Raw genomic sequence first — 15,764 nt, forward strand, 5'->3', positions numbered from 1 at the left:
AATGGTTTTGAGTGTTGGACTATGACTCTGGAGACAAGGGTTTGAATCTCTGCTTAGTAAGGAAGCCCACTTGGGCAAGTCACACACTCTCAGCCTCAAGGGATGGCAATGGCAACCTCCCCTTTGATGACATGTTCCAAGAATTAGGGTCGCCATAAGTCGTAAACGACTTGAAGGCACCCAAAAACAATAATTATCAAGGCCTAAAACACACTGCAGAAATAATGCAGTTTGTGACCACTTTAACTGCCCTGGCTCAGTGCTGCTAGGGAATCCTGGGAATTGTAGTTTACCGTGGGACTAGAGCTCTCTGACAGAGAAAGTTAAATATCTCACAAAACTACTAGGGAGTCCTGGGAATTGTAGTTTATTGTGACACCAGAGCTCTCTGGCAGAGGTTATAAACATCTCACAAAACTACACCACCAAATGCATCTAAGGGAGTAGACTTTGGTCTACGAAAGCTCACGCTGCCCATTTCTTCCTTTCAGTTACAGTGGTCCCCAAACTATTATTATTATTATTATTTACGGTATTTATACCCCGCCTTTCCGCCATAAAGGTTCTCAGAGCGGCTTACAATTATTATAATTATTAATATTATTAATTAGACGGTTCCCTGCCCCCAGGCTTACAATCTAAAAGGACACGACGCAAAAGAAAGGATCTCAGTTCCCAGAATCCCAAGCTATTGGCCAACAGGGCTGAGGCTTCTGGGAACTGAAGTCCATTATCTTTTAAGAGGGCACAGTTTGGGGGGGACCAATGTCAGCTCTGTATCAGAAAACTACATTTCCCAGAATTCTCTAGCACTGAGCCAGGGCAGTTAAAACAGTGGGTTATTTCTGCAGTGTGGTTTTTTTTTGGATTTAAGAAGAAACACTTTGAAGTGGGGAGTGGAGGAGCCGCTCTATTACAGGCGAATGAGGTAAATAATAACAAACAACGGGCTCAGTGTCTTTTGACTGTTGGCGCATGCGCACTTTCCCTCCTCGCTCCCCCCCCTCGCGCGCAAGGTTTGTGACGTCGCTTAACGGCTGTTGGACTAACCCCGCCCCTTTTCTCTTGGCGGCCGCGGATAGGCTGACGGTTGGCGCATGCGCACTAACCCGGCCGGCTCGCGTGACCTTGCCGTTTGTGGCGGAGGCGGAGCGGGGGAAGTTTCTACGCGAGGCGCCGCCAGGGAGGAAGGGTCCAAAGGGCGGCAGGAAGGAAGGAGAGCGAGGATGAAGAAGAAGGCCGGGCTGGCGCTGCTCTTCTTGCTGGCCGTGAGCTTCGCGAGCGGGGCTTCGGCGCAGCAGACTGGAGGGGGGCTGCCGCCGGGGAAGAAGCTGCGCATGGCCTACGCCACGGGGCCTCTGCTCAAGTTCCAGATCTGGTGAGAGAACGAAGGGAGATGCCCTCCGTTTTAAGCACGGCCCCACTTTAACATGACAATGCACGCATCCTTCCCTATTTGCGGCCTTGGTTGGTAGGTCCTCTCTAGGAATGTCTGGGTCCTCCGGCGCAACTCTATGGTCCACTTTAACCAAAACTCGCACTGAAGGACCTAGAGGCTATTCCTAGAGAGGACTCTCTCCTCGGCGTCTGTGGCTCCTCCGGCGCAACTCTATGGTCGGCGTCTGTCAGGCGTTGGCCACAGAGTTGCCCTGGAGGACCTAGAGATTCCTAGAGAGGCGTCCTCTCAGGTAAAAGCAGTGTTTGTGTTATTTATAGATAAATAATAATATAGCAATGATACAATAATAGAATATGCAGATAGCATAATTACTCTCCTGCCGGGAGACAGTGGGTATAATCTACGCTTCATATCACCTACATGCTATAATGTGTGTTTATCTATCTATCTATCTATCTCGCTAGAATATTATTACATTGTACAAGTTTTGCTAGTTGGAAATTAGACTTCTTATTAATATTCGTATAAAATAATACTATATTAAGCATGGTTATAATTATATGCTCAATATAGTGTTATCTTATACAAATGTTAACATGTGTGTATATGTGTCTGTCTATCTATCTATCTATATATGCAGTCAGCCCTCCTTATCCACGGATTTTTTTATCCACGGATCCAAGCATCGACAGTTAGAAAATATTCCAAAAAAGTATAATTCCAACTAGCAAACCTTGATTTTCTATATAAGGAACACTGTTTATTTTTAGCTGCAGCATTGTTCCCAGTAGGAAATGCATCCAAATTACTGGGACCCCGAATTCAAAGTGAACCCAGTTTTTTAAAGTGATTTGAACAAAGAATACTAGAAATCACATTTCACTGGTTACATTGAATCTAAACATTTAAACCCCTGTATATTCATTGGATACTCAGATATCACACCTAACACGTCGCTGTCCCTTGTGGGGAACCCATCCATCTATCTTTTATCGTTACGTTTTGTTTCACTGTCCCCAAACTGTCTTTGCAGTACTTCCTTTTGTTTGGGTTAAAATGATAAGTTTGGAGCCGTTTCAAAATTGTTTACGTTCCAAAACTGAGAATTTGGCATGACCTGAATAACATAACAACCTTTGCTCTCAGTATTTCAGTACTGTATTTTCCCAGCTCCTGAGCATAAGTAAAATCCTGAATTTTAACCACTCTGCCACGCTTCAGCATCCACGGATTTTGTTATCCACGGGGGAGCCTGGAACGAAACTCCAGTGGATAACAAGGGCCCACTGTATGCATATACATACACACACAGACAGTGAGAAGCAATGGATAATTATCTCTCCTCTGTCCCACTCCAAGACTGAAATCTGCATTTTTCCCCCTTGAATGCCCTCCATTTGGCAACACCTTGTCCTCCTTTGCTGTTATGGAGGGAGGGCATTAAGGGAGGCATCAGGCAGAGAAGAGGCAACCTCAGTTCCAAGGAATGTAGACAGTTGGAGATTGTATGATGACAATGATAATGATGCTCCTTGCATGGTGATGGTGCTTGTTGTTGTTTATCTTCAAGTCATTTCTGACTTACGGTGACCCTATGATGGGGTTTTCTTGGCAAGATTTCTTCCAAGCAGGTTTGCCATTGCCTTCCCCTGAGGCTGAGAGAGTGTGGCTTGCCCGTGGTCACCTGTTGTTGTTGTTATTTATATCCCTCCTTTCCCCCAAAACTGGGACTCAGAGCAGCTTACAAGAATAAAACAGTACAGTTAAAAACACAGAAAAGCGTTACATTAAAACAGAATTAAATTATTACAATATTAAAACAGATTGCCTATAAAAGAATAAAATATAGTTACAAAGATAAAAAGTGTTTAAAACACATTTAAAAAGAATCCAACACGCAGCCTGTTCAGCCAGTGGGTTTCATGGCTGAGCTGGGAATCGAACCCTGGTGTCCAGAGCCATAGTCCAACGCTCAAACCATTGCGCCACACTTGTTACATAATAAGCTTTCAAAGAAGGTACAATGGGCCCTCTGTATCCACAGCCGTTGTATATTGAGACTTGAGCATCCACAGGTTTTGCCATCCATGTGGGGGGCTTTGAACCAAACCACAGATGATACCAAAGGCCCGCTGTAATATGACCTGCAGAAACACATGATAAAACATGTCAAAACCTCAGTACCTAGAAGAATAGCAGAAACACATTTCCATTTTCTTCCACTCCTCTATCTCATCACACCTAATTATGTCAGGTAATTTATTAAAACCAATTTAAAACACATGTCTAACTAGCAAGGATAGGAAGCCCATGTTGCTCCAGACACTTTCGATTCCAACTCCCACTGCAGTGTAACTTTTGGAGAGCCAGAGGTTCCTTATTCCCAGACAAAGAAGTAAACTGTAACATGTGACATCTGAAGTACACAAAATATATGTATACCTCCTAAAACTGGTGGCCTGAAACAAATCTAAGGAAAGTGCAATGGTAACAAGTAGTCTTCCCCCAAAACTTGAACAAATGAGCCCCTGTATATCCATGTTTTAACAATTTATAATTAAATACCATATATACTTGACTATAAGTCGACCTCATGTGTAAGTCGAGGACAGGTCTGGGGCCCCCAATTGTGGATTTTGATAAGACCTGTGGATAAGTCAAGAATAAAACCTAGGGGCATGTAACTAAGAATTGAAAAGGTGAAGCAAAGGAAAACAGTGCCAAAGATTTTACAAAATTCCAGCCAATATAGCTGTTTGTGCTCACACTATAGGTATGGATGGATGAGAGAATAGAGAGTGGTCAGTGCTTCCAGGACAGATTACACTCTTGTTTTTCCCCGAGGGATGCTTCCTTTTTTAAAATAAGAGTTAAAGTACAGCACTTTACATAAGTCGACTCAGATTGTTGGGGTCCATTTTTTGACTAAAATGTCTAAACATATCCATGAATAACATAATTCAAATTAGAACAATATAGTAAATTCAATATTTAACTCAAATTGTGTAAATTTTACACATAAAACGATTTGAGAAGATTAGGAGAGATCAGAGCCTCCAAGTCTTGCACCCCCTTGAGCAACATTCGCACCCTCCCCTGGGAGTCTTGTCCCACCATTTGAGAACCACTGCCGCAAGCATTTTATTTCCACTTCAGTAACTATCAGTTGTGTGCGTGCATATTGTATACCTCCAAAACATTTATTTCTTAACTTAAGGCAAACCTATCCTGGGGTTTTCTTGGCAAGATTTATTCAGAGGAGGTTTGTCATTGCCCTCCCCTGAGACTGAGAGTGTGACTTGCCTAAGGTCACCCAGTGGCTTTCATGGCCAAGCGGGGAATTGACCTTGGTTCGGAGTTGTAGTCCAACCCTCAAAACCACTATGCCATGCTGGCTCTGAACTATCAGTTATAGGTGAAAAACAGATAAGCCAAAGAAAGAAATTCAAGATGGGAATTAGCAGGCTGGCAAAAATAGAAAAAACAAAACATGAAAATGAAATAAGAGCCTAGCACAAAGGGTCCTAAATAACCATGTTTGAACTTACTATCTGTCCTAAGACTGACTAGGTATAGGGGTATTGATAGGACATCTGATTTAAATGAAATTCAAACTGCCTTCTTTTCTTGAAGATTTATCTGCAATCTGTTCATCTACTCTCAATTCTCGACAGTACAGTACTACAACTGTGAAGTACACTTCTTGGATTACAGCAAATAACATTTAGTGTGCTTCCAAATATTGACTACGCAGGGTACCACTCATACTGTATAAAAAATACCAATTTCTTTCAGTACTGCAATTTATCACCCATTAGGAGGTTTGTTTGAGTTTTTTGCTTGCTTTTCTTGAGAACGTTTGGAAAAGCTAACAAGAAAACAGAAGTAACAAAATAACAAAACAAAATAATATCAATATGTTTGTTTGTTTTTTGTGGCAATCCCATGTAGAAACTCAAATTCCACTCTGTTTTGCTTGCTCTATTTTGTATTACTCAACATACACAAAGAATTTCAGCACTTGACTGCTGTAGTATAGATATGCAAGTATCTCAATAAAAAAATGAGTGTCACAATAAGGAATACCTACAAAAGACAGCCAGTAAAACCTGGTAAAATCCTGCTCTAGTAGCCAACTTTCTTCTAAAATACTTGAATCCAAGCGTAAAGCAGCTATCACTTTGTTCCCAGGAATGTATTAACAAAGTCTATTAAGTCAAAGTGACACAACAGGGGAAAAAAATCATTTTACAGTGGTGCCTCGGGATACGAAATGATCAGGTTACGAAATTTCCGGGATACGAAAAAGTTGGATTGGCAAAAACTGTTTCGGGTTACGAAATATTTTTCGGGTTACGAAATTCATTTCGGCGCGAAATTCAAATGCTGCAAAGTGCAGCTATAGGCTTTCCAGTGCTAACGGAAAAGTGTTTCGGGTTACGAAATTTTCGGGTTACGAAAGGAATGGCGGAACGAATTAATTTCGTAACCCGAGGTACCACTGTATTTGTATGCTGATTAATCAAACTTGCATGAGATTGCCAAAACACACTGGTGATGGAACTGCTGCATTTGAATTCAACAAAAACTCCCAGCGTTAGAACTGACTGGTTTAGATCTTATTTGTCAGACAGATCTTTTGCAGTGCCCACAGGTGGTCAGGTCGTCCTTTGTTCCCTTATCTCTTGGAGTTCCCCAGGGCTCTGTTCTGGGTCCCCTTCTGTTTTCTCTCTACACACTGTCCTTAGGAAAACTCATTAGCTCTTTTGGTTTTTCCTACCATCTGTATCCTGATGACACTCAGCTCTATCTTTCCACCACTGACCTTTCTCCAAGGCTTGAACAGCAAGTTTCGTCTTGTCTCACAGCTGTCTCATAGTGGATGCGCCATCGGCGTTTGAAGCTCAACATGTCCAAGATGGAGCTTCTTGTCTTTCCTCCTAAGTCCACCCTTCAACACTCCTTTTCTGTCTCTGTGGACAACATTTCTATTCAACCAGTCCAGCAAGCCTGCAGTCTTGGTTTGATCTTTGATTCTTCTCTGTCGTGTATTCCTCAGATCCAGACCACAGCCAAGGCTTGTAGATTGCTTTTATACAATATTGCCAAAATCCGACCATATCTTTCCACCTCTACTGCCAAGATTCTGGTTCATGCCCTAGTGGTCTCACGACTCGATTACTGTAACATCCTCCTGGCTGGGCACCTCCGTCCTTTAATTTCTGTCCAGCATTCAGCTGTACGCATTATCACATCCGCCCACCGCTCTGACCATATCTCTCCTTTGTTGACATCCCTTCACTGGTTCCCCCTCCCTTTCCATATTCAGTATAAGCTTCTGCTGTTGACGTTTAAAGCCCTCCATGGGCTGGCCCCTCCTTATTTATCAGACCTTCTTTCTCCTCACCTTCCCACTCGGGCCCTCCGTTCTGGTAGTCAAGGTCTGTTGTCTCAGCCCGGGATTTCCTCTGCCCCATCTAGGATTCGCCCCTTTTCACTTGCTGCCCCTCACTCCTGGAACCGTCTTCCCCCATGAGCAAAGGCCATCACTTCTTTAACCAGCTTCAAAACGGAGTTGAAGACCATCCTGTTCAGAGAAGTGTTCCCAGGCATTGTGTGATTATCATTTGCTATTTGATGTTCTTTTGTTGCCTGTTTTATTGAACCATTTCCTGTATTGCTATGTATTTTATATGTATTATCCTATTATTTCTTAGATTGTACGCCATAGGCTGGTTTACTCTTATCTATTTATTTATTGTTTGTATGTACAGCGCTGTGCAAATCTACAGCGCTATAATAATAATAACAACAACAACAACTTCAGTCTTGGATTCTTTTTAATTGCATCCTAGTGTGATTCCTTGAGTGATGAGAAGTAGAAAATATTTTATGGATCAGGGTGGTAGAGTTTAAGCAGTAGATAGAATATTTCAGGGAACTGACGAATAATTAAACACAATGTTTGTAACACATTAGCTTTAATTGTGAAAAATATTTCTCTCCAGTGTTTCCTGAGGATACAGGCGGGTGTTTGAGGAGTACATGCGGGTTATTAGCCAGCGGTACCCAGACATCCGCATTGAAGGGGAAAACTATCTTCCTCAACCTATTTATAGGTAAGTGGATTATGAGTTAGAACAGGCTAAATGTTTCCAGTAGTTTGAACAGATTATATTCTATAACATAAAGAGTAATCTTACTTGATTCCAGTGGCCAAAGTTCATGCTCATGTTCTTCAGCTTATGCAGTTTGGAGCAATCACTCCTAGTCTTACATGCCAGTAATGGCATGATGCTTTTGTAAAAGATATAATGTTTATAATAATAATTCCTGTTATAAAGAGAATGTGGATGATGACAATGATGATAATGAAAACACCCAAAGAAGGCTAGCATTTTTCAGTAATGTAATGTTGATGAAGTGAAGACTAGTGATGTGTAGTGAGATGTAACATAATTTTTGACTTTTTGATATAGTATTTTTCAGAATATTATCTTCAATGTTTGATTTCTCTCTCTTTTTTTTTTACCAGACATATAGCATCTTTCCTGTCAGTCTTCAAACTAGTGTTAATGGGCTTCATTATTGTTGGCAAGGATCCTTTTGCTTTCTTTGGCATGCAAGCTCCAAGCATCTGGCAGTGGGGCCAAGAAAATAAGGTACGCCTCTTAACTATGGGCATATTAAAATTGGTTGTATGCAGGAGTAGGCAACTGACAGGAGCCCCCACAGGAACATATGGAGGGATCACACCCTACCTTAGCAATTTTTTGAAATTACTTTTCACTCAGAGCATCTTCTAGCATCTGTTGGAGATTCTTGGTGGTAATTTTATTATGTTTTGTCCCCCCAAGTTGTTCTAGGCATGGGAGAGGCCTGTTTACCCAGGAAATTAAACCGAACTCAACCTACATTTTACTTTCTTGTCAGTTCAATGTCTGTATTTTGTACCTAAAACAGCCTGAAGGGATTACAGATATATAACAAATAATGTTTCGAATAAGAAAAAAGTTGAAAAAAATGTCAAAGGATTTGCAAAAATATTGACCCCTGAGGGCCATGTGCAATCCATGTACCACACTTTCTCCACCCCCATTTTACTCTAAACAAGCCACCGTTCTGCCTCCTGATTTCTAGTTGCTTCTGCTTGCTCCAGCTGAACAAACCACAGCCTATTGTGTGGACCCAGCAGTCTTGTTTGTTGAGAGAGAAAAAGCCAAACTGCTGGCATTTTAAACAAAACACACACCAGAGTTCATTCAGTTTTGTTGGTCATTAAGTGAAAGCATTAATGGTTTACTATAACATGAGAACCTGGCTTATATTTTTACTGAATTGAACACACTGTCTTGTAAGGATGAAAAGAGAAAATTACTACGGCGGGTTACAAACCGCCATAAAGTACGCGCTCCGCGCGTACTAGGGTTAGGAAGGACCGTATTAGGGTTAGGAAGGTTCTTACCTTCCTGATGGCCCTTCCTCCCAGTACGCGCAGAGCGCGTACTTTTTTGCGGTGCCCATCCACATGGGCGCCACCATTTTTACGTATTGGACGCTGTGCATCCAGACGTGTCGCGGCGGAAGTGACGTCGCGAGGGCGCACTCCACCCCTCGCGGCGCCACTTCCGCGTTCCAAAAAGGAGCGGCATTTCGCCGCTCCTTTTTTGCTGCGCAGGGAAGCCTCGCGGTCTGGCAGCTGGGGCTTCCCTACGCAGCGAATGGCGGTGGCGGGAAAACGGCCCCTTGAGGGCCGTTTGTAACCCGCCTACAGAAGGCTCTCCCCTACTTGTTTATGTGAACAGTATCCTAAAAACCAAATTCTCTGATCTTAGCTTTAAACATTCTGATAATATTGTTAGTAAATAAATGACCAAATGAAGGAATGGGTCAAAATCTAATATCCTGATCCCAGGTGTACCTTATCCAAAAAAGTACCATTCTTGTATTTTTATGACCTGCTGAAATATTTAATCTTTGTTACTGAAATCTTTTGGTGTCGTGTTAGTGAAGATTGCATCATTTGTACTTAATGTGTATTATCAAAAGTGTATTCAGCAGAGTGCTGAACAGGGTAAAAACACCACAAGGGCTTGAAACAAAATAATAATAAAACAGATTCATACTAAAATGATAGATGTTTTGTATGAAGCACTTTTTGCACTCAATTTCTTACCTATTTAATAAAAGAGGCTATATTTTAAAAGACGTACCCATTCTAGCTTCCCTTTATTAACCAGTTAGTTGTGCATTACACTGTTTGTTACTTGCATGTATTTCTTTGAAGTATTTCAAATGAATATTCCTAATGTAAGAGGTTTAAGGAAAATAATGGCTGATTAAAAAAGAATCCCAAATATTAATAATAATAATAATAATAATAATAATAATAATAATAATAATAATAATTTGTTTTATTTATATACCGCTATTCCAAAGATCATAGCGGTGAACAGCAAGTAAGCTAATTAGCAAGTTGCTGTTGATTAATTGATTATACAGTTGGGCCTTGCCATCCGTGGATTTGAGCATCTGCAGTTGACAATCCCCGTTGTTTCCAGTGGAGGCACATGCACACGACCACACTAACATCCATGTGCACATTGCACCAGCAGTTGAGGACAACGGGATTTCAGGTCCTGTGTCTTTTATCTGAGGAGGGGTCCAGAATGTATCCTCTGTGGATAAGAAGGGATGACTGTACATGGGAACTGGCATGCATTGCTTGATTTAAATATAGTAATATGGGGTAATACTCTTAACCTCTAGATCTATGCTTGTATGATGGTCTTCTTCCTCAGCAACATGATTGAGAACCAGTGTATGTCAACAGGTGCATTTGAAATAACTTTAAATGGTGAGTTTTGAAAAGCATTTGCATTGTCCAGACTTTAAGTAGTTTTGTACTTATTTTTAAAATGTCTGTAAACTTACTGGCTGCATGCAGGGGATAAGATGTGTCTTTGTGACATGTGCCCCCCCCCCCCAAGTTCATTGTCAAAAAGTGACAACTGGTATTGAGTCCTAAATTTTCTCAGGCAGTTAAGAACATGTGAATTATATGCTCCCATTTTATTTTAACAAGGGCACTCTTATATAATTAGCTTGATCATTAACAAGGCAATAAGTGTGCATTGCTTGACTTGTATAAATTGGCAGAGATCTTGGTACATGAATTTTCATGGAACTCTTGTGCACAGAGTAATTTTTCAAAAATAATTGTATATTCTTTAGAAATGCTATCTGATATTATCTATTTTAAATAATAAATTTATACATTAATTTTGGTCTCCCAGAAAGGCACTCAGTGGTTGTAGAATATAAAAAAGCATAAAGACAACATTATTTTTACTTTGAGTCATTGAGATAGAATCATAGAGTTGGAAGAGACCACAAAGGCCATCCAGTCCAACCCCCCTGCCATGTAAGAACTCGCAATCAAAGCACCCCTGACCAAAAACAGCTCCTGAGCTTTCTCTAGGGATGTGTGGGTGTGAAAGAAAAGGATGCTTGGGATAGGGAGAACATCTGTAGCCTTCATACGTTCCTTAACACATAAAAATAATGAGGAACTATATCTATTGTTGCAGAATAAGTTAAGTTGTACATGTTTTTCTGCAATAAGAAATATCTTGGCTCGTTATTAGTCTGACCAAGATAAGAGTGAATTCAGTTTGTGAAATTTTGGTTAGAGAATTCTTGCTTGGTAAAACTTGATTTACTGTTTTCAAATGTTTATAGCAATTGTTACTCCTAAAGAGCTTGGTGAATAAATGACATAGCTGTTCTTGGTTTGTTCATTTGTTTTGTGCAAATATTGTATCCGTTATGCTTTTTCCTCTCCCCTCCATACCTCGTATTTAGATGTTCCTGTGTGGTCGAAGCTAGAGTCTGGACATCTTCCTTCCATGCAACAACTTGTTCAAATCCTTGATAATGAAATGAAACTCAATGTGCATATGGAGCAAATGCCACATCATAGATCATAGCCCCATCCATCAGTACTGAAAACTTCTTGTAAGTTTAATTTGAAGATGGCTCAGTTACTCATTTGATATTTTAAAAATATAAAATGGATATTAAATGTACCATGAAAGTGTGTAACATTAGTTAAAGAATTAAACTTCCATCCAAGGAAGTGATTTTGGAAATTGTGAAAACTTAGATTTAGATGTTTAACGTTCCTAGATATCCTCTAGCCTGCCTAAGGGATTTGTATCTTTTAGCAGCAAAGTAACATTAATATATAAGTGTGAGTTAATTATTCTTGCTGTTTCCAGATCTGTTTAACATTCTTTGTTTGTGAATAGTTAGCATAAACAATTTTGATAGCTTTCTTTTATCTTATTTTGTGGAGCTACCTGATAAGTTTGCCTTCCTGTGTTTAACAGATATTAAGTGACAGCTTTGAAAGGCAACATGAATGAAATAATGAAGGCCTGTACTGAAGGCAGCATGCTGTTGGTACAGACTGGAATCTCCTCCTCGCCTTCATGTTGTTCTTCCTGAAAATCTTAATGCAAGACCTCTTTTCAGTACTGGTATGTTTCCAAGTACTTGCACATTCAAGGAGTGCAATAATACTGTATAGTTGTTGTTGTTGTTTTTTTTACAAAGAATGTTAACGAACCAGTTCAGCACTAGACAATGTAGGCATTAACTGATGACAACATTTTGTTTAGGATTGAATCCCACTAAGTTAGTTGCCTTATGTCCTGCTGAAATCAGTGAGGCATGAGTGTATCTGACTTGAGTCTGGATCCAATCCTTTATATTCATGCTGAAGAAGATGATTGAATAAGTGAATATCCTTATTTTTCTTGGAAAAAGATGTCTGATCTGCTTTATGTAGAATTCATGTTCTATTTGTGGAGCTTTATGAGTGCTGGTTACCTCTTAAACTAATTTGGATGATAACTGATGGCTGTCAAACATTGCTGATTTGGTTATGTAAGTTTTGTATATTTTCAGATTATATTGCTGAGTGAATGGTGCATTGTATACTAAATTATATAAACAAAATTATATGCAGAGTTAACTACTCTCAACATCCTGACTTCAGAGAAGACCAAGTGCTGTTCAGATTCCCTCTGCAGTTTGAAGTCCTTTTTCTGGGCCAGTCTGAATGATCAAGTACCTTGGCTTTTATGCTGTCCTGAATATGAACTAAGCGGACTAATTTAAATAAAGAAAATTCATTTACTGTGTGTGAAGAAGCTTGAATTACTGTATGAATTTGCCTGATTTAACTTCTTGAAGGAAAAAAACAAGACAATTTTTAAATGCTGTGGCATTTTTTTTTCTTTCGACACTGCACTTCCATAATTCTTGGACTGACTCAGGTCATCTTTAATTTGGAAAGTATCCAATAGGCAGTCCATTATGCTGCCTAAGAGGATACTTTAATTTCAAGTGCACAAGTAAGTACAATTTTGCCCTCTTTCATTGCACAGAAGGGAAATAAGGGTGTGCTTATTGGAGTGGAAGGAGGAAAGAAAGCCTACACAAAATCAAAAGGTTTTTACGTTTAAGCAGTGTGAAGGCTAGAACTGGATTGAGTGCTTTTGATCCAGCAGATTTACCCAGAAACTGAAGAAGTGGGGGGCAACTATACATTAATTTGCAGGTCCCCCAACTCTCTGGACAAAATTCTTGGGAGATCCATGGGCTTCAGCAGATACTTGGCTGGAGAACACCTTGGCTAGATGCCACCAAAACACCATTTCTGATCTGTTGACCAATTCTTCCTAGTCTTTTTGAATAATCAGTTAAAATATATTCAGAGTGATGGAGTAGTGTACATATTCTGAAGGGAGTTAAAAGTTTCTTGTACTGATAGAATTTTAGTTTTCGGTAAATGATGTATTCCATGTGTACGTTTTCAAACTGGAAAAACAAGTAATTTACACCTGTGTTTGTAGTTGCTAAGATGGGTTACTAGGTTGTGAATTTCCATAAATCTCTCATGTAAAGCATTCCACCTCACTTCTGAGCCTTCCTGCTCCAGAGTGAAGATTTTAAAAATAGAACAGAATCCAAACTGTAGCTGTATAATATTAGTCACTTTAAAATACTGCACAGCATCTTTAGGACAATCAAAGTTTGGCATTCAATCCAGTAGTGCTCTTGTTCCATGGGCTTACTGGGTAATCCATGGAAGCAACAGATGTATACACTTGCTGCTTTGCCAGGAATTACTTTAAGGCTAACATGAGATTTAAATTTAATGAACTTTCAGTTTAAAATTTTAATATGCAAGTGGTGAAGAGCTGGTTCAGCTTCTATCCACAGAGAAAAGTTCATGAGTGGGGGCCTGTTTTGGTGTTGTCTTTATTTTGCTGCTGTCTCAAGCATCAATAGCTGAGTTCTTCTCAGACATCTCAAATGGTTTCAACTATCTCCCCTAGAAAATGCCTCTGATAGCACAGGATTGGGCAGTGTGGCCATTAGGCCAATATTTTAAAAGGTTGTTGTTGTTTTAAATGCAGTTAAGGGCTTGACATCCAGTGCAGCCTGCTGGGAAACGAGTAGAGTGCAAATTGGGCCCCTTTCCCTCTTCGTTTGTCCACCCTGCTATAGCATAATATGTCCGCACATGAATTATGATGGGAATGGGCACATGCAGTCTGACAACAGCTGCTCCATTTAAGAAGGTCACCAGCAGTGCCACTGCCAGAGTCTTCCCCTGAAATGTATAGATTTAGGTTTCCCCTGCAGAGGCCCTTCTCTGTCTGTAAAAAGAGTGATCATTTTGTGGCAGCCCTGCTTAGACAAGGAATAGTCGCTTTTTGATTAAACTGTTTACAATTAAAACATTACAATTAGAATCAGAAGAAGTGCTCTGGAGGGGGGCAAATACAAAGGGAAAAATCACTTATCACTTCTTGGCCTTTTGGCTAAGATCAAGTGTATTATTTTAATTGTCTTTTTTAAAAATGGTTTTAATGTATTCTTATATTGTGAGCCACCTTGGGTCCCTTTTGGGAAAAAGGCAGCATAGAAATAAAATAATAAATAAATAAATAAATATTAAAAACTGTTTACAGTTGCTCTTCAGGAAACCAATATTTTTGGTAAAGATAATTGAATTTTTTGTTTGACAGAGGACATTGTTGACCTGTGTAGGATGCTTTGCTATCTGTCTAGGAGAGGCCAGTTGCATGTATTACCAGTATTTTGCTAGCATTAGAGGGACGTTCTGTTAGGTACAATTGCAAGTAGAGGGTAATTTGGTTATTGTTATGAAAACTATCCACTCTTAATTGTGTGTTAGGTTTTTTTGTAGGTTTTTCAGACTATGTGGCCATGTTCTAGAAGAATTTGTTTCTGATTTTTCACCAGCATCTTTGGCTGGCATCTTCAGAGAATGCTGGCATGGAAGCATTCTCTGAAAATGCCAGCCACAGATGCTGGTGAAACATCAGAAGCAAACTCTTCTAGAATATGGCCACCATAGCCCGAAAAACCCACAAAAACTATGGATGCCGGCCATGAAAGCGTTCAGATTTATTTTACATTTTAAGAAATGTTAGGAGTGTCATTTTAAACCAAATAAAATGAACGAAGACTTCACTTTCAGTTTCTCTGAAGCCTAGCTTCCAGATATTTGAATAGCTTAGATAACCCCATTCCCTAATCCTCTCAGGAAGAAAGCACAACTACTGAAGTTCTGTCATCACCACAGCCATTCAAGACATAATAGCTGCATTTCTTCATAACTGGTACGTCATTCTAATTAATAGAGTGGCATATCTGTTATAAAGAAGTGAGGATCTTTAGTCCTAGGTACACATTGGGAGGGTTCTATTGAAAATGTATGCTAAAGCATCCAGAACACTCATGACTTTGGTGGTCATCATATTCAGTGTGCCTCGCATTCTGTTGAATTTTAAAATTTGTTGCTTTTTTTGTCATTTTATGGTGAATTACCTTTGAAAAGCATGATAACAGACTTTGCTTTGAATTAAGAGACTTAATTCAAATTATTTTAATATGGTTATTTTATTAGTGGCAGCACATCAAATTCTTTACTTTTGCCCTTAAAAATATTCTAGCATCTGGTAACCTCTTTGGCAATAAGTCTCCCTTATCCAAAATGCTTGGGACCAGAAATGTTTTAGATTTCGGATTTTGGAATATTTGGAATTTGGAGATGAGACCCAAGTCTTAACATTAAATTAATTTGTTTCATATACACCTCATAAACATACAGTGGGGCAAAAAATTATTTAGTCAGCCACCAATTGTGCAAGTTCTCCCACTTAAAAAGCTGAGAGAGGCCTGTAATTGACATTATAGGTAGACCTCAACTATGAGAGACAAAATGAGAAAACAAATCCAGACAATCACACTGTCTGATTTGGAA

General features: G+C 39.7%; 1 protein-coding gene and 1 pseudogene across 2 annotated transcripts; both read left to right on the forward strand.

The window, feature by feature from the left end:
• The first annotated feature begins 1,063 nt into the window (after positions 1 to 1,063).
• SELENOT (selenoprotein T) lies at positions 1,064 to 12,606 on the forward strand. 2 transcript variants are annotated; one of them, XR_006103090.1, is made up of 7 exons: positions 1,064 to 1,378; positions 7,408 to 7,518; positions 7,935 to 8,061; positions 10,169 to 10,256; positions 11,264 to 11,416; positions 11,791 to 11,940; positions 12,432 to 12,606. XR_006103090.1 is itself a non-coding variant. In XM_042460114.1 (6 exons), the coding sequence occupies exons 1-5, from the start codon at positions 1,098 to 1,100 to the stop codon at positions 11,386 to 11,388; spliced, it is 732 nt and encodes a 243-aa protein (XP_042316048.1). In that variant the 5' UTR covers positions 1,064 to 1,097; the 3' UTR covers positions 11,389 to 11,416; positions 11,791 to 12,606. The 2 variants fall into 2 exon arrangements, 1 of the variants encoding a protein (XP_042316048.1); XM_042460114.1 differs by having other exon boundaries at positions 11,791 to 12,606.
• Positions 12,607 to 14,275: 1,669 nt separating this feature from the next.
• On the forward strand, positions 14,276 to 14,406 carry LOC121927419 (annotated as a pseudogene).
• The last annotated feature ends 1,358 nt before the right edge of the window (positions 14,407 to 15,764 follow it).

This window comes from Sceloporus undulatus, chromosome 3, assembly GCF_019175285.1.
Source record: "Sceloporus undulatus isolate JIND9_A2432 ecotype Alabama chromosome 3, SceUnd_v1.1, whole genome shotgun sequence".
Taxonomy (NCBI): domain Eukaryota; kingdom Metazoa; phylum Chordata; class Lepidosauria; order Squamata; family Phrynosomatidae; genus Sceloporus; species Sceloporus undulatus.